The following is a 19,537-nucleotide window of genomic DNA, read 5'->3' on the forward strand; positions in this document are numbered from 1 at the left end:
ATGGCTGTCAGACTGTAATGCCACTCTTATTGAAGCCTCCCCATCAGATTACAGCTTTTCACTCTTCTGTATCAGAAAAAAGGAAAAGCCTTTATTTTTTACTAATATACTCCGCTATAAGACCATCTCCTTTGGGTCTTTGACCATCATGCCATACTGTTTACATGTCAGCCACCAGTGCTGGCTCCATCCCTGTATAGGCCATCAAAGCAATGCCACACAACTGATTTGTGGTTGCAGGATTAGAAGATTGTTATATTTATGCACCAAATGGTTGTTTTATGAAATAGAGAAAGGTTCTTAGGACCCATTCTCTCCCTTTCTGAGAGGAGTCTTTTTCTTTGAGAGCAGTCTTTTGAAGCATGGGCTGGCAACTGTTAAAGAGATGATGGTTTCCACTCTAGCTCCCTGCAGATAGTCTGGGCGTATGGTCAAGGGAAATGTTTTTTTTTTCTAGAGACAGCTTGAGCTGACAATGGCTTGGTGATAAAAACCTAAAGTTGGCATCCATTGACAAGATGTGGTTTGTGTGACCCGAGAGAGAGATAGCCTGGAAGAGTTTAGAACAATGCCTCATTGTCTCATCTTCCTGGCATCTGGGAAACTAAGCCGGGTTGGGGGTAAAACACCATCCTGTGTAGATAACCAAGGTGGCTTAAGAGAGTTGGAACTAAGTCTGACTAAGCATTTTTAGGTCCTATACAACATCTGTTTTTTTCATAATCAGTTAGGCTCTCGGCCCAACAGTCTTGACTGTTGGGTTGACGGTTTCATTATTGCAATAATTAATCGATATAAGATAAAGATGATTGTTTGAAGAAATGACAAAGTCTCTCTTCACTTGAATATAATATTCCACCACATTTCTCTGAACTATTGTCCTTGAGAACTAGGATAAAATAATTCTGTTGGGCAATTTTAATATTCATGTTGACAAAGAGATTGACTCCAAGGCCATTGAGTTTATGAATCTTTTGAGCTCTATGGACTTTATCCAACATGTTACTGGGCCCAACCCTAACTTCAGCCATACTCTGGACCTGGTTATTACCAAGGAACTTTCTATTGACATATCCTGTATTGTTGATGTTAGTTTATCTGATCACCACGCTGTATTTACTACATTGTTGCCCATAGCCCAAGGTAATACTGAACAAATGATATAGAAACGCTACCTTACCTCTGAAGTACCTAAAGATTTTTTTTTGTTTTAAATTTTTTTGGTGTATGAATAATACACCATCACCTGTTCTGCCTTCCTCGTGATGATTTAGTTGATAACTTCAATAACAAATTAAGGGCAACCATTGACGCTATAGCTCCAGTAAGGTTGATAAAGGACACATCCAAACAGTGAGCCCTGTATAGGACACCAAAGCACTGCCTCACTTAACTGATTTCTCAGAACTATTGCCCATTGTCCTTGAGAACTATGATCAAATCAAATTAGTGAGGAAACAAAATCAACTAAAAAAGAATTGCAGAAAGGCAGAACGTCAAAGTTGCAGGTCCATTACGATATTCTGAGCAAGGCAACTTGGCATATATAAGGCAATTAGAAATGCCAGATGGGCACATTTTTCTAACTTGATCATTAATAAATCTGAATCATTTGAGAGCACTATTCAACCATAGATGGCCTGAAATCCTACCCCCACAAACCTATGTGAACTTTACTCCACATCTAAATGTGATGAGTTTGCTGCATATTTCAGAGATAAGATAAAACATTAGGCTGGGTACCAGTCAAACAAGACCTGATGAGAAGTTTGATGTCATGTGACCTAGCCTACCACGCAAAGACACTATGGAGTTACTTTCCCTGTTTGAAACATGCTCAGGAAAGTGATATCACAACTTAAGCCTTCTACCCTATCACCACCACCTTCAGAACAGCTTTAAATTGCATATCTGAAGAATTACAAGCTATTGTTAATCACTCCCTGCTCACAGGCACTTTCCCCACTGCACTAAACTGCTATGGTGAAACCCCTTCTGAAAAAAAGTAAATTGATTATTCAGCTCTTAGCAAGTGTCGGCCAATCTCCAACCTTCCATTCTTAAGATAACCAATTTCCCCATAATTTTTCAAACAGCCAAATGTATTATTTTTTTTAAATATCCAAATCTGTTTTTTGTGCCCACCACAGCACAGAGAGCCTTCGTTAAAGTTGTAAATGACCTTAGAGCCAACAGATGCCAAACAGCTGTCTGTCCTTGTACTCTTGGAGTTAAGTGCTGCATTCAACACTGTTGACCATGATGTCCTTCTGGACAGACTGGAGAGGTGGGTTGACTTCTCCAGTCCAGTTCTAAATTGGTTTAGGACCTATTTAACCGGTCAAGAGTTTTTCCACCCTTGGTGTACATAACTCAGAAAATACATATCACATGGCGTTCCACATGGTTCGGTACGGTTCATTGGCAGCATTAGCAGAAAGCACGGCATTGAGTTTCACTGTTACGCAAATTATACACAACTTTGCATTTGTGTCAGAGGATTTTAGCTCCACAAATAAGACTATTAATGATTTAAATACTTGAATGGCACACAACTTCCTCCAGCTAAATCAAGACAAGACCAAGGTACTTATTATTGGAGCCAAAGGACAGAGAAAGAATCGTCACACAGGAATGTGAACAAAATAGCCTTTTAACACCTGAGGAACATTGCCAAAGTGCGGCCGTTTCTATCTTAGGCTGAAAGACTCATCCATGCTTTTATTACAAGCAGACTTGACTACTGTAATGCTCTTCTGTCTGGTCTACTGAAGAAAGCCATTGGTCAACTGCAAAACATACAGAATGCTGCAACACGGATAATAACTTTGACCCGACCGCACACATTACACCGTTTTTAAAGTCTCTGCACTGGCTGCCTGTGAGTTTTTTTTTATATTTTGTTTTTAAAGCAATCCACGATTGTACACCCCAATAGATGTGTACTTATTAGGGATCGCGATTAGCAGCTACTCTTCCTGGGATGCAAACACATTAAGTAACTTACATTACATATAAAACAAAGTCTAACAAAACAGCCCCCCCAATGTTAAACATTTCTCTCAGCCAAGCAGTCATTTGTGTAAGTGCTGTGCTTGCTGAATGTCCTCTACAAACGTGCTGAAAGTCTTGTCAATTTGTTTACTCCAAAAATAGTATCGTATCTGGTGAAACTATTTCTTCCGGAAGTTTACTAAGGGTGGTAACAGGCTGATTGGTCGGCTATTTGAGCCAGTAGAGGGGGCTTTACTATTCTTGGGTAGCGGAAAGACTTTAGCTTCCCTCCAGGCCTGAGGGCACACGCTCTCTAGTAGGCTTAAATTGAAGATATGGCAAATAGGAGCGGCAATACCGTTCACCATTATCCTCAGTAATTTTCCATCCAGATTGTCAGACCCCAGTGGCTTGTCATTGTTGATAGACAATAATAGTTTCACCTCTTCCACACTCACTTTACAGAATTCAAAAGTACAATGCTCGTCTTTCCTAATTTGGTCAGATTAACAGTACCAGTCAAATTGACACACCTACTCTTTATATCCTACATTGTAGAATAATAGTGAAGACATCACAACTATGAAATAACACATACGAAATCATGTATTAAGCAACAACAACAAAAAAGTGTTACATCAAAATATATATTTTATATTCTTCAAAGCAGCCACCCTTCGCCATTGCAGCTTTGCACACTCTTGGCATTCTCTCAAGCAGCTTCACCTGGAATGCTTTTCCAAAAGTCTTGAAGGAGTTCCCACATATGCTGAGCACTTGTTGGCTGCTTTTCCTTCAATCTACGGTCCATCTCATCTCAATTGGGTTGAGGTTGAGTGATTGTGGAGGCCAGGTCATCTGATGCAGCACTCCATCACTCTCCTTCTTGGTCAAATAGCCCTTACACAGGCTGGAGGTGTGTTGGGTCATTGTCCTGTTTAAAAACAAAACGATAGTGGGACTAAGTGCAAACCAGATGGAATGGCGTATCGCTGCGGAATGCTGTGGTAGCCATGCTGGTTAAGTGTGCCTTGAATTCTAAAATCAGACAGTGTCACCAGCAAAGCTCCCCCACACCATCACACCTCCTCCATGATGGGAACCACACATGCAGAGATCATCCGTTCACCTACTCTGCATCTCAAAGACATGGCGGTTAGAATCAAAAATCTCAAATTTGGACTCAGACCAAATTACAGATTTCTATCGGTTTAATGTGCAGTGCTCCTCTTTCTTAGCCCAAGCAAGTCTCTTATTATTGGTGTCCTTTAGTAGTGGTTTCTTTGCAGCAATTTGACCATGAAGGCCTGATTCACCAGCCTCCTCTGAACAGTTGATGTAGAGATGTGTCTGTTACTGTGAAGCATTTATTTGGGCTGGAATTTCTGAGGCTGGTAACTAATGAACTTATCCTCTGCAGCAGAGGTAACTCTGGGTCTTCCTTTCCTGTGGCGGTCCTCATGAGAGCCAGTTTCATCATAGCGCTTGATGGTTTTTGCGACTGCACTTGAAGAAACTTTCAAAGTTGTTGATATGTTCCGTATTGACTGACCTTCATGTCTTAAAGTAATGGACTATCGTTTCTCGTAGCTTATTTGAGCTGTTCTTGGTATTTTACCAAATAGGGCTATCTTCTGCATACAACCGCTACCTTGACACAAATGCATTAAGGAAAGAAGTTGCACAAAATGTACTTTTAACAAGGCACACCTGTTAATTGAAATGCATTCCTCATGAAGCTGGTTGAGAGAATGCCAAGAGTGCGCAAAGCTGTTATCAAGGCAAAGGGTGACTACGTTGAAGAATCTCAAATATATTTTGATTTGATGAACACTTTTTTGGTTACTACATGATTCCATATATGTGTTATTTCATAGTTGATGTCTTCACTATTATTCTACAATGTAGAACATAGTAAAAATAAAGAAAAGCCCTGGAATGAGTAGGCTTGTCCTCTACTTGGATGTGTAGTGTCAGCATGTGTTCCTGGCATGTCATTCCTAAGTTTGCTAATGAAGAAAATATATAATTAAAGTAGTTGGCAATATCCGTGGGTTGTGTGATGAATGAGCAATCTGATTCAATGAATGGAGCAAAGTTTGTGTTTTTTCCCCAAAATGCCATTTAAAAAGGTGCTCGCTCCAAAGCTTGTTGCTATCATTCTTTAAAGGATTTATTTTTGTTTCATAGTATAGTCATTTATATTTATTTTAGACACATGATTTCTCAATTTGCAATACGTTTGCCAATGGGTTGTGCTGCCAGACTTATTTGCCATATATTTTGCTTCATTCCTCTCAACCATACAATTGTTAAATTCCTCATTAATCCAAGGGGTTTTAACAGTCATTTTCTTAATGGGTGCATGGTTAATCAATTTCATAAAATGTGTCAAGCGCAGCATCTGGTTGTTCCTCATTACACACCACAGACCAGTAATATGTTTTACATTATCAACATAAGATTCACTACAAAACATGTCAGACATGCTTTTGAGTTATGTACCCAGTTTGTCCCTCAGATCCTCTGACATTGGCATTTTAACTATATTTAATGGAGATCTTAAAACCCCTTTTTAGCTTTTGAAAAGCTTGTCTTTTCCTGATGGCAGCCCAGGATGACTGAATGAATAAATTCAGTCATCCTGGGCTCGTCTAAGGTTGTTGTTTTGTTATTGGCATGCATACGTCAAGTGCAGTCTGAATGCAGGAGTCGAACGTCTCCACCTTTGCATCGATGCTCTCCACACCTCATATGGCAGACCAGTCAGTACTGGAAATACATCATGCAAAGGCCTCCTTTCTGTTCTGGGTTACCAGATGTCCTTTTTTCCTCTGCACCTCGCTGATTAAAGTCTCCACACAGGATGAGACCCATTTGGGGATAGGACATCCTGATCACATCAACAGTGTTGATGAGATAATCCAGTGTTCTGCTATAGTGTTTTCTTACTTGCCCATGGTGGATTGCAGAGTACTCCCACTACCAGAGTTGAAACTGAGCTGGGGAGTCATTTAGGACAGACAGCTGACAGTCTTGTATGAAAAGAGATTCATCTGGGATATTTTCGTGGGCCCACGTTTCAGTGACACATCAAATGTCTGCATTTTCTGATGGAAAAAGCAGTTCAAATTCATCCACTGTTAATCAATGATCTTGAATAACAAACAAGCACAGTGTCAATCTCTGGGGCATTTCTGGACGTATTTGTGACATCACATAATTCAGTTAGAACTCTGTATTCACGTGAGAGATTGTGTTTTTGATGTATTTTAGGTCTGTTACATTCTATTGTCAGTATTTTCCCGTCTGCCCTTACCAGCTGTAATCCCTCTCACCCGGCTTCTTGCGCGCATTATCCCGAAGATGCGGTGCCAGTGTAGGTGCATGTTTTTTGTATATCCATAGAAAATGTGATTATTGAGAATTCAACAACGTTTGTACAATTCATTGGTATCAAAGCCATGAAGTATGCAGTGTGACTAAAAAAAAAACATTTCAAACATTAGAGGTGGATGTTGATCCCTCACACTTTCTGTATGATTGGCAATAGCATGATATCTTTTTGAGTCTCTATATTGCTTCCACATCCTACCTAATCCACTCAGAACAGAACGGCATGGCAGTAAAGGGGATAAGGGTCGGTTTTGAAAAGACCGATCCGAGTTGCTCACCTCTTTTCACAGGAGGCAGTGTCGATGTCCATGCTCTGAGATCTGGACAGACTCTGGGTCTCCAGGCTGTTGGAGGGAGAGCTGGAGAGGGAGCTCACACCCTCGCTGCTCTGACTGCAGTACGCCACACCTGAGACAGGAAGAAAAAAACAAATAAGCAAGGGCAACAGAATGAGAACATTATTTTTCATTTTTTTCAAATGGCACCCAATTCCCTGTATAATATAGGCCGTGGTCAAAAGTAGCACACCACAGTGCATTCAGACCCTTCACTCAGTCCTTTGTTGAAGCACCTTTGACAGGGATTACAGCCTCGAGTCTTCTTGGGTGTGACCCTACAACCTTAGCACACCTGTATTTGGGGAGTTTCTCCCATTCTTCTCTGCAGATCCTCTCAAGCTCTGTCAGGTTGGATGGGGAGTGTCGCTTCACAGCTATTTTCAGGTCTCTCCAGAGGTGTTCGATCGGGTTCAAGTCAGGGGTCTGGCTGGGCCACTCAAGGACATTCAGAGACTTGTCCTGAAGCCACTCCAGTGTTGTCTTGGCTGTGTGCTTAGGGTCACTGTCCTGTTGAAAGGTGAACTTTTGCCCCAGTCGGAGGTCCTGAGAGCTCTGGAGCAGGTTTATGATCAAGGATATCGCTGTACTTTGCGCTGTTCATCTTTCCCTCGATCCTGACTAGTCTCCCAGTCGCTGGAATGGTATGACAATCTGGATACTGCCCAAGCCTAGCCTACGGTCAAGTTAACAGGTTGTTAGCTAGTTAGGTAACATGACTGAACAACGTTTGTTATCAAACCGGGATTATTATTTTTTTTTTTAAAGGTCAACGACTTGTTTTGTGAAATTATATAAAATGGGTACAAATAACAATAGAAAGAAAAAAGCTCTCCAGTAATGAGTAATTTTTTTTATGTTTAAGCTAGAGACAAGCTGTTTTTGCTGTAAAGCTGCAAGCATGCCTTTGCTCCATTTCCCTAGTTACAAAGTCTACTCAGACTGGTTATAACAGGCGATGAAATTATACAATGTATCAACTTCGCTTGCTCTGCTCCAATGTAACAAATGTACAAATCTAACAATAGAAGGCTCATCAGGGTCTGCATACCTGCCCGCCAGTATGGCTAAATTGTATTATAAAAACTGATGAAGAAATATATGCGCAGGAAGAGCAGACGGAGAGAAGCAGGTGAGTGAAGCTGGGTAGTGGATGCAGCTGGTTGATTACAGCTGCCACATGTGATATGCGCATGAAATTGAAGTGGATATTATTGGACCGGCACATTCAAGAGACTCGTGGCTGTTGCTTCAATTCAACTGAATTTATGAACAAAACTGACTAGGGCAGTTTTGTAGGGCAGAAAAAAAAGAAAACAAAATGGATAGTATCATATGAAACGGTACAACGGTGTTCTAAAATGTTGGTATTAAAAGTATCATGTTGTTTTGGTACCGTGATTTTACTGTGGTACCAGTATAACACTAGTGGAAAGTACACATTTGTATATAAGCATGTTCACTCAATACAACACGGCTAAGAAGAAGTGAAGTATTTTGTCCTAAGTGGTGATTTTTACTAGCCAGTGACATCTGTGAACTTGACCTATTTTCCTAATTATGGCTGACAACAAAAACACAGGCATTATCTGCATGTAGAAAGCTGAAACATCCATATAGGGCAAATAAAGGAATTTTATTGAAGTTTAGCCTCATGTGTGCTGTCCATTTCATTCACTATTTAGCATACACCAATGCCTTTATACCAAGAAATAGCAGTCTGACAAAACTTGTTTGGCTTCCAATGTAGGAGATTGTGTGAAAGCTAGCTAAATAATGCACTATAGAAATTCAGCCAAAAGACTGAAGCTTTGCTGAATGTTTTGATCAATTGTAGACGTCTTTAAAAGGGATAGCGCTGTCCTGGTAATGAGGCCCTTTTTCTACTTCCCAGAGTCAGATGAACTCATGGATAACATCTTTATGTCTCTGAGTGCAGTTTGAAGGAACTTGTGTGGGAACAACTAGATAGTTAGCAATGGCTCATGAAACGACGTCCAACTTCCTTCAAGCTAAACGCAGAGACAAACAAATGGTATCCATGGGTGCATGACAAGTGTTTCTGGGGTTATCCCTAAGATCTGGAAAACGGCACAAGTCCTCCCTCTACACAAAGGCGGCGATCCTTCCGACTTGAATAACTACTGTCCAATTTACAAGCAATCTTGCCATGCCAAAATGTTTGAGTGCCTGGCCAACTCTCAGCTTAGAACTATAACTCATACAATTCTTACCGCTTCAGCGGCTACACTTGTCTTGGATGTGCTATATTGTTTAGACCATAAAGAACATTGTGCTGCCTTATTTATTGACCTGTTGAAGGAGTTTGATACAGTTGGCCTTACTTATCTGAAATGGGCCTAGATCAGGCATCTTGCAATTGGTTCAAGAACTAACGGACAGTTTCCTCAATATTATGAAAGGTGTGCCGCTGGGGTCGATTTTGGGCCCTGTTCTCTTCACTATTTATATAAATAATATTGGTCTCTGTTAAAACCTGTAACATTCATCTCTACGCGGCTGATAGTTATTTACTCCTGTGCCTCCTCAGTACAGCATGCCATTCATTACCTTTAACATAGACTCAATTCAATCCCGAGGACATACGCATTTGCACATTAAAAGGTGACCAAATTGAGCAATATCCCCATTATTAATACTTGGGTATTCTGATTTACGATAAGCTCTTCTAAAACACACTGAAAAACAGGGGGGGGGGGGCAGAATTAAGATAAATCCTATTTCAATAAATGAAACCAGCCTCACTTTGAAAAGTAGAAGGAAGATTGTTCAAGCAACACCTCCCCCAGCACTTCATTATGGTGATATAATCTACATGCATGCGGCAGCCTCCGTTTAAGACTCAATCTATTACTCAGCATTGCGTTTTATCACTGGGGACAATTTTCATACACATCACTGCATTTTATCTAGTTCTATTGGCTTGGAGTCTCTGACTAACAGAATGGCCCAGCATTGGATACTTTTTGGTATATAATGCAGTTCTTTTCAGACCCGCTCTCTGGACTGGCTGGTTCTAGCGGTACCACGGATCTCCACTGAGCTGGGGGGGAAATGCTTTTAGTTTTCATGCCACCAGCTCGTGGAATAGCCTTCAGGCCACCTTAAAGCTGAACTTGCTGGTCTCCATTGGACAGTTTAGATACATTTTGAGGGATGTAATAGTTGTTGAGTCATATTTTGTATTTATTGCATTGATGTTGAATTGTGTGTTCACAGAGCTCCCTTGAGAATGAGACCCTGGTCTCAATGGTGACCCCTCTTCTAAATAAAAGTTCAATAATTTAAAAAAAAACATTGGACTCTGGGTAAGTAGAAAAAAGGCATAATTGCCCAAATCTCACACTATCCCGTTAAACATACTCTGTCTAAGATGTGCTCATACCAGAGGCGCCCATAGGAGAGGTGGCGGGGGTGACACTCTGGACATTGAGTCCCAGTGTGTGTGAGGCAGCTGGTGGAAAGGGCTGGGGTGTGGCCCCTGAGGTCTCAGGAAGGGGCCCAGGGGGGGTCTCTCTCTGTGGGGATGTCAGGGGAGTGCTGGGCTGGGATGTTTGTCCTCCTGCCAGTCTGGCCAGTCTCCTCCTGCGGATCTGCAATGAACAGAAGAAAGTTAGTTAGACTGAATAATCGTTAACTATCTACCGGTATAACAGACCAGATATGAGCTACACGCACACTGATTTAATCATTATGGTTTCAAAAAAAATCCCATATAGATATTTAGTATACATAAAACATGTGGATTAAAATCATGGGTAACGTTACAGTATTAATACTAACGAATAGCTAGCTAGATAGGGAATTGTAATATTGACGTTTTTAGATCGTACATAACTAGCTAGCCAGCTAGATTGAAATGAATACGGTTTATGCTAACTTATCTTAACTAACGTTACCATTACAGCAAACAAGAACGTTGGCTAGCGAGCAGCTAACTGGCTATGACACCGGCTAGCAGGTAAAACGGTCATATAAATCTAGCCACCACTGATATTGACGATAACATTTATTTTGGTATCGTTGGTCTACAACAACTGTTGGAAGAATAAAATGGCATCTAGTTAGTTACAGAACTAGTTAGATACCTAATCGGCACGCAGCTGAACTGGCTTGATTGGGTTGCACATGGTGGCCTTCTGTGTTTGTTACTGTTAGTTAATATATTAGCTAGCTAGATTAGGTGGGCTAACTAGCTAAATATCCAGTATTACGATGGTATGTCCCATTAATAGACGTCAAGGTATCCAAACCCTTATTATTATCGAAAAGTCTCGTGTCATACGAAGATGCGTGTCGTTAGCTAACAATTACATCTGCGGCTCCTTAATGCGTAACGTTACAAACTCAGCTAGTTAGCCAAGCTAATATCAGCTAGTTAGCTAACGTTAGGCTTTGAAAAGATAACGACATGGACTTGCACAGATAATCACGACCACAAGCAGTAACTTTAGTTGACACATATTGTATCAAACTAATTGTAGTTTTACCAACATTTAGACGTTACCTTACCTCGTCGGCACTCAACTCCATCGTTTTTCCTTTACTTTCAGCTAGCTTTAGCTTACCTATTGTGCCAGCAAACTAGCTAGCTTTCTGTTTAAGATACACAAATGTGCATAGTCTAACTCGTATAACAAAAAGCAGTTTGTATTGATTGTCATAAAGTTAAAGGGGGGGAAAGAGTTTCCTACAAAATGTGTGTTATCTATTCAAATTCTACGAAGAATGAAACAAACATAAAAGTATTATTAATCAAAACACGAAGGTGGCCATTTTTATCAGGTGTCACATGACTGGGGACTCAACACAGAGGAAGAGGCAAAGCAAGAGGGTGTACTCCGCCCAAAAGAAGTCCACTAAAATAAGACCACGAAGTGAGGAATCAATGAGTGTCAAATTTGATCAACACATTTGTTTACTTCACATTTTCTACGTGAGGCTTATTTGATCGAATAGAAGTTTCATAATGTTTAGGTTGTTATGAATGCACTGATATAAGTGAACGCACGTGGCATTTCGGCAACATAAAAAAACGATTTCGTATCGGAGTTGTGCCTGTTCTTCACTGTGAGAATCTCCCCGCTCATTGGCAAGAACGGTCCCACCTGATCTCGCCTCCTCCCGCTTGCCTTCTATCTTTGAGGACATGTTTTTTATTGTTAGAGTGGTTACTCGACTATCTTGTCAATATAATAAATAATCTTTGGTCACACTGAATAATCACTGTCACACTGAATTGTGAAAACTGTGTAATTATGGGGGTTGAATTATATTTTGCAAATTGTATTTGGGCGACTGGTAGCCTAGAGGTTAGAGAGGCGGGTCAGCAATTCAGGTCGCCGGTTCGAATCCCTAAGGAGCTTCAGTTCACCTCTAAAATTTCTCCATGTGTGCCTTTGCTTCAACCTCTGTGTAAGGCCTATGCATTTTTTTCCGGAGGGGATGGGACAAAGCACAACACAAGTTTCCATTTGTGTTACATTGGAAAATAAAGTAATCTTCCTCTAATCTTGACATCCTGCCCTGTTTTGGGATTCAAATAAAGTGGGATAGAGGCAGGTAGGGATACAGGCTATGCGTGCCCCTCATGCTCTACAAACTGTGCGTGCCCCTCATGATCTACAAACTAATATACTATATAATTACTGGTAATTAACGCAGGCCTTGTATTGCCAAATCTAAGATGACTGCAGATGTGAATGAGCTGTTAGCTAACTGGTGCAACTCATCACTTTTCACTTCAAAAATGTATGTTTTTGTTGAATATTGTCCCTGTCCAAATAAACTAAATAAATGACTGCTGCTAATACAACAACCAGTCCTGGCAGTCCACTTTCACTACCATATTCTCATCCATCCTGGTCATGGTCAGTGGTTTGAGACAAAAGTGATAGCCCAGACCAGTCTGCTACAGGTAGCACTGATCACCTGCAGGAAGAACATTTTCAGAGAATGCATACACTCAAATGTCAAACGACTCAAATGTCTACACTCAAACATAAACCCTGTTTATACCTGGTGCTGACATGGGTCTTTTTTCCTGATCTTGTCTACATTCTGATTGGGCCCACATTCTCAGAAATGCGTCTACACACTGTGACGGCCCTGAATGTTTCTGAACCGTCTCAGTGCTTCTCCTTCCAATAGGGCGCTTTCCCTTTAATTCTCAATTAATTAGTGCTTCTCCTTCCAATAGGGCGCTTCCCCTTTAATTCCCAATTAAATAGCCAGCATCAGCTGCGCAAAAGTGGAGTTGTGATGGAAACGTGAATGAGGATGTGTTAAACCCTCCGTTCTGAAGCGGCTCTCTTCCGTTTGTTGTGTTGCTGTAAAAGTGTGCTTTGTGTAGCCTAATAGAAAATCTACCCAGGATCGGATCCACTCTTTGCATCCGTGGACTACACCCCCGTTGGTTTTCGTGGCCTTTCTCCGCTGGAGATCTGTCGGCGGATTGGCTTCTCTGACTGACCGACTGACTACAACCTTTTTTGTATACGGTATTTCATTTGTTTGGGTGTGATGTATACCGTGATGATTTATGTAGTTAGTTGAGGATTTATTGAAATGTGTACTAAAATATTTGTTATTTTCATTGTATGATTGACACTGGGTTTACGCTACACTGTATGAACGGACAACCATTGCGTGACTAAGGTCACTTGAGTTCCCTGAACTTGTTTACCGGGCTGGACTCTTTTTAGGCCCGAGGTACAGGACATTTCTGGCGGAACCAGAGTTGTTTAAAGCTCATTGTTGTGTGTGTGTGATCATTTATGTTACTACATCCACGCAAAAGAATCAGTTGTTTTGTAAGTTCTTTCCAATGTTTTAAGGGTTCATGAAAAGTGTATTTCCATCCTGACATTTACATGAGTCCTTTGTATTGGTGTAGACTTGACGGACCAGATGGGACTCATTCCCTATCAAACTAAAAGGAGAAACTAATATTTTCTCTGGTAGGCACAACCTACCTGGCACCCCTATAAATTATAACCAAGTCAAAACCGTTACAACACGGTATTAAAATGTGTCTCATCCATCCACTGTGTCCGCATTGTGAGCAGATTTCCTAGTCCCTTCCTGTATGCAAATTACATCAGTTATTCTTTCAAAATAATATTTATTTATTGTAAGGTAGATTCATTTATACCTGGCACTCCAAAACCCATTTGTCCTGATCTTGTCCATATTCTGATTGTGCCCACATTCTCAGAAATGCGTCTACACATGGTATTAAAATGCGTCTCATATCCATCCACTGTGTCCGCATTGTGAGCAGATTTCCTGGTCCCTCCATGTATGCAAAATATTAAACAGCGATTCTTTCAAAATAATACTTATTTATTTTAAGACATATTGATGACATAATTCAGGAATGGGCAACTCCAGTCCACGGGGGCCTGATTAGTGTCATACTTTTGCCTCAGTCCCAGCTAACACACCTGACTCCAATAATCAACTAATCATGATCTTCAGTTCAGAATACAATTAGTTTAACCAGCTGTGTTTGCTAGGGATGGGTAAAAAGTGTGTCAGCACCCCAGCCTCCGAGGACTGGAGTTGCCCATCCCTGCCAGAAGTCACCGTCTACACACGATGCGATTCTGATGACCTCCGGAGGTAGCAGGATGATCTGATCACAATCAAATGTGTATTTTGACTGTCTACACCTGTCTAAAAATGTGGGCACAATCAGAATGTGGATAAGATCAGGACAAAGGATGTAAATTAGAACCAGATATTAACAGGGCTATAGACACCAACCTTTGGCTGCTGCTATTCAACACTATTGATCATAGGCTACACATGAGCTCATGCTCACAATGCAGTCGAAAGAGTGAGTATTTTAAGTGCATTATAAAAATACATATTTTAGACAAAGATGTTGACAGTTTAGGTGCTGAATGAAAGGTAAATAATGTATTTTTCTGTAATTAATTCTATGGCTGAATTTCAACAGCTATATTATAAATTAACTGGATAGAAGAGCCAACTGAAAATATAAGAATATCTAGTTAACAGAAGAAAAGAGAAAATCAGGACAGAAGAAAAAGGATATCAAAGTGAAACAGTTCTCTAAAGAGACAATAATACAAGAAACAACACTTCTGTAGCTTGTCAACTATGTGTCTGTCTATCCCTGTTCTCTCCCCTCTGCACAGGCCATACAAACGCTTCACACCGCGTGGCCGCTGCCACTCTAACCTGGTGGTCCCAGCGCGCACGACCCACGTGGAGTTCCAGGTCTCCGGCAGCCTCTGGAACTGCCGGTCTGCAGCCAACAAGGCTGAGTTCATCTCAGCCTATGCTACCCTCCAGTCCCTAGACTTCCTGGCGCTGACGGAAACATGGATTACCACAGATAACACTGCTACTCCTACTGCTCTCTTTTCGTCTGCCCACGTGTTCTTGCATACCCCTAGAGCATCGAGCCAGCGGGGTGGTGGCACTGGAATCCTCATCTCTCCCAAGTGGACATTCTCCCTTTCTCCATCTGTCTATCTCCTCATTTGAATTCCATGCTGTCACAGTTACCAGCCCTTTCAAGCTTAACATCCTTATCATTTATCGCTCTCCAGGTTCCCTTGGAGAGTTCATCAATGAGCTTGACGCCTTGATAAGTTTCTTTCCTGAGGATGGCTCACCTCTCACAGTTCTGGGTGACTTTAACCTCCCCATGTCTACCTTTGACTCATTCCTCTCTGCCTCCTTTCCACTCCTCTCCTCTTTTGACCTCACCCTCTCACCTTCCCCCCCTACTCACAAGGCAGGCAATACGCTTGACCTCATCTTTACTAGATGCTGTTCTTCCACTAATCTCATTGCAACTACCCTCAATCTCCGACCACTACCTTGAATCCTTTTCCCTCTTGCTCTCATCCAACACTTCTCACTCTGCCCCTACTCGGATGGTATTGCGCCGTCCCAACCTTCGCTCTCTCTCTCTCCCGCTACTCTCTCCTCTTCCATCCTATCATCTCTTCCCTCTGCTCAAACCTTCTCCAACCTATCCCTTGATTCTGCCTCCTCAACCCTCCTCTCCTCCCTTTCTGCATCCTTTGATTTTCTCTGTCCCCTATCCTCCAGGCCGGCTCGGTCCTCCCCTCCTGCTCCGTGGCTCGACGACTCACTACGAGCTCACAGAACAGGGCTCATAAGGTGAATGCACCAATTTGTAAGTCGCTCTGGATAAGAGCGTCTGCTAAATGACTTAAATGTAAAATTACAACAAAATATGTATTATTGCTCCCATTTAGCAAAACCACTTTACTAAAGCTTTAAAACCAGCAGCAATTATGTTTAAATGAATACAATATGTAGAGGAGACCAACAGGCCACTTCGACTTCAATAACATTCTGAGTAACGGATACAGAATTATTTTTGTGATTTGACTGATATGTTGTTGTTTATCTAACTTAGTTGAATGCACTGACTGTAAGTCACTCTCGATAAGAGCGTCTGCTGAATGAACAAAATGTAAATGTTGAAAAATACACACTTGCCAAGCATGCTGGGTATTATGCTAATGAGCTCTGCCCTCAAACAAGTACACATTTGGTGGGTGCGGACCAGATCCAAATTTGAAGGAATCATAGGTGTGAACATCACAGTACAGTACTGCACAGTTTAGTACAGTATAACATAGAAGAGTACAGTACGTTATGGTATGGTACAGGACAGTAGAGTTTTATTCAGTAGAGTACAGCAAGTACATTTCAGTACAGAATGGTACAGTACATAGCCTTTAAGTCATTAAAGTAAAGTATAGTTTAATTCAGTAGAGTACGGTATGGTACAGTAGTTTAATTCAGTAGAGTCGAGTAAAGTAGGGTACAATACAGTACACTTTACTGTAGTCCAGTGTGCTCTACTGTATTGTACTATACTCTATTACTGTGTACTGTAATGTACTCTGATGTGCTCTACTGTAGTATACTGTGCTGTACTGTGCTGTCCAAACTTGTGAAACATAGATGTCAATGACCAAATCTGAAACAACTATAGATGTCTGTGTCTGGGCTAAATCAAGTCTGGTCCGGACCAAATCTGAACGTCCTATGATTGTGCCAAATATAGGCTGGTCCGGACCTGATGTCTCTGGACGTCTATGATTGGTTCAGATTTGGTCCGGACCAAAGAAAGACGTCCCAAAGACGTCAAATGTTTAGTGGGGTATGATTTATGGAGAGTCAAAACTAATTGACAGTGATCCATTTTCACATTTGTATTATTTTTTCATAATGTAAAAAAATCATACTCCATATTATATAGACGATTTGTTGAATCTTATTCACAATTTAGAACTGAATTTTGCAGCAAGACAAATGACTTCGGGCAAATCAAATCCAGTTGTATATACATTATTCTTAGATCCACACAATGTCTCGTGGCAACCCCATGTTGCCTCATGGCAAGACAGAGGACAAAAAAGAACACAATAGGATTTAGAGGAGTCCAAGTGTACCGGTAATACCGCAGCAGTCCACTTCAGCTATTGATTGATATCTGTTGAGATTTCCTAAACCTGTAAAATGCGGAATTTCATTTACTCAAACATCCAAATTATTTACAATTATTAATTCAGGTGAGAATTCTCCTCTTAATGTCAACCAAGCTCTGCCGTGTTTCTCTTCACAGTATTTACTGTACACAATTTGATAACAGTAATCCAATGGTACCCTCTAATGGTAATAAAATATAACGTTTTTCATTTGGAAAATTGTATTTATTTAACTTGACAATACCCCTATGCGTATGAGCACACGTAACAAAACAATAAATGTAACTAGGCAAGTCAGTTAAGAACAAATTCTTATTTACAATGATGGCCAACCCCGGGCCAAACCCTCCCCTAACCCGGACGACGCTGGGCCAATTGTGCACCGCCCTATGGGACTCCCAATCACAGCCGGTTGTGATACAGCCTGGGATCGAACCAGGGTCTGTAGTGATGTCTTTAGCACTTCATTTCAGTGCCTTAGACCACTGCACCACTCGAGAACCTTCACTAGAAAATAAAGAGTCAAGTCATTATCCCAGGCAATGCCAGACAACTAACAACTCTTGGACCTGGATTTCTTTACCCATGCTTAGGGTTCAAAGTGGCAGTAAACACAATTGGTGTACATCATGGACCATCTTGGACCATCTTATCTTCTTCAAGAAGAACAAATCTCAGGGCTCTATTCAATCCACATCACGGAAGTTCAGCTTTACAGGGTGATTTAAATTTAAAGGCAATTTTCCCGTTTCAGTGGAGACAGCATGCCCGCTAAACGCTGCATACTTCAGCTCAATCAGGAATTACCTTTACATTTATATCGCGGAATCTGTAACAGTTTAGGCAAGTCAGTTAACAACAAATTCTTATTTTCAATGACGGCCTAGGAACATTGGGTTAACTACCTTGTTCAGGGGCAGAACGACATTTGTACCTTGTCAGCTCGGGGATTTGAGCTTGCAACCTTTCGGTTACTAGTCCAACGCTCTAACCACTAGGCTACTGAATGTTGTGTTGTCAGTGATGTTGTGGTGTTGCAGTTGTCGTAAACATATGCTGTTGTTTGAAATGACCATATTCACTATGTGTTGTTCCTGCTCTGCTGTGAACAGACGGTTTCTTACTCTATTGAAGGGTCGTCTAGCAATTCTGCAAAAACATGATGTGAATGGTTAGGGTGCAAGATTTTTCAGTATTAAATGAAATGTTACTGTAGTGCTGTAAGTGCTGCAGTGCTGTAAGTACAGGAGCATGGTATAGAGGGTAGGTTTACTTACCTGTTCTCATTTCGAAATGTCCAGATGGCACTTGCTGCAGTGTAGCGGCTCAAGTTAGGCTGGACCCTGTGCCCAGCCTCCCTGAAACTCAAACCATGGATGACCACATGGTCAACCAAAGTGGCCCGGATCTCATCTGTGATTGTTCTCCTTCCTCCTCTTCCTTGTCCCACTCCTCGTCCTCTTCCTATCAGGATAAAGGTAAGACCCAGATGCAGACCATGTCGAAGTAACAATGTTTATTACAGCAACAGGGACAAAGGTACAGGACAGCAGGCAGGCTCAGGTCAGGCAGAGGTTGGTAATCCAGAGGTGGGGCAAAGGTACAGGACGGCAGGCAGGCTCAGGGGCAGGTTCAGGACAGGCAAGGGTCAAAAACCAGGGGGATGAGAAAAGAGATACTGCGGAAAGCATGCTGATACAAAATGTTGGTTGACTTGACAAACAAGAAGAACTGGCAACAGAAAAACAGAGAACACAGGTATAAATACACAGGGGATAATGGGGAAGATGGGCGACACCTGGAGGGGGGTGGAGACAATCACAAAGACAGGTGAAACAGATCAGGGTGTGACACTTTGTCCTCCTCATTGTCCTCATCCTCCTCTTACTCTCACTCCTCTTCCTCTAACTCTCCAAAATTGGCCTCCATTTGTTGTCCAAACCAAGAAAACCAACCTGAAGCCTATTTACAGTGCTCAAGCTCTGATTTCTAAGTGAAGAAATTAGTTAAGTGTTTTCACATGTGAGCACTGGGTGTAGGTAATCGGTAAATGAGTGCGGCATTTGGAATGGCAGTATTTCCAAATGAAACACAAGACCTGTTAGTTTTGAATGATGTGTCTAATGTAGAGACCTGTGTTTAGTGTTTTGCAGAAAGTGTGTTTTACAATTGCAAACTGAGTGTAAAGCAGATAATGTGCTTGCAGTTTTGCAGACGTGGTCTGGAGATTAGGTACATGAGTTAATGGTTTCACTGAGTGTGCCTCAAGTACCACTTTTAGTGTCT

At 41.4% G+C, this 19,537-nt stretch overlaps 1 protein-coding gene across 6 annotated transcripts in view; it reads right to left on the reverse strand.

Annotated features, from left to right (window-relative positions):
* The window catches only part of LOC100380420 (ubiquitination factor E4B, UFD2 homolog (S. cerevisiae)), a 93,752-nt gene extending 82,185 nt beyond the window's left edge, over positions 1 to 11,567 (reverse strand). For 4 of the 6 annotated variants that reach the window (XM_014135593.2, XM_014135591.2, XM_014135590.2 and 1 more), the window contains exons 1-3: positions 11,259 to 11,567; positions 10,132 to 10,339; positions 6,669 to 6,798 (exon numbers count right to left, since the gene is read on the reverse strand). In XM_014135593.2, coding sequence (XP_013991068.1) covers positions 6,669 to 6,798; positions 10,132 to 10,339; positions 11,259 to 11,279 — 359 coding nt within the window. In that variant the 5' untranslated portion in view covers positions 11,280 to 11,567. Of the gene's footprint in view, positions 1 to 3,720; positions 3,828 to 6,668; positions 6,799 to 10,131; positions 10,340 to 11,258 lie in introns of those variants that run through there. The other 2 variants (NM_001173704.1, XM_045692216.2) reach the window with 2 other exon arrangements.
* Positions 11,568 to 19,537: the final 7,970 nt, after the last annotated feature.

This window comes from Salmo salar, chromosome 13, assembly GCF_965601325.2.
Source record: "Salmo salar chromosome 13, fSalSal1, whole genome shotgun sequence".
NCBI lineage: Eukaryota > Metazoa > Chordata > Actinopteri > Salmoniformes > Salmonidae > Salmo > Salmo salar.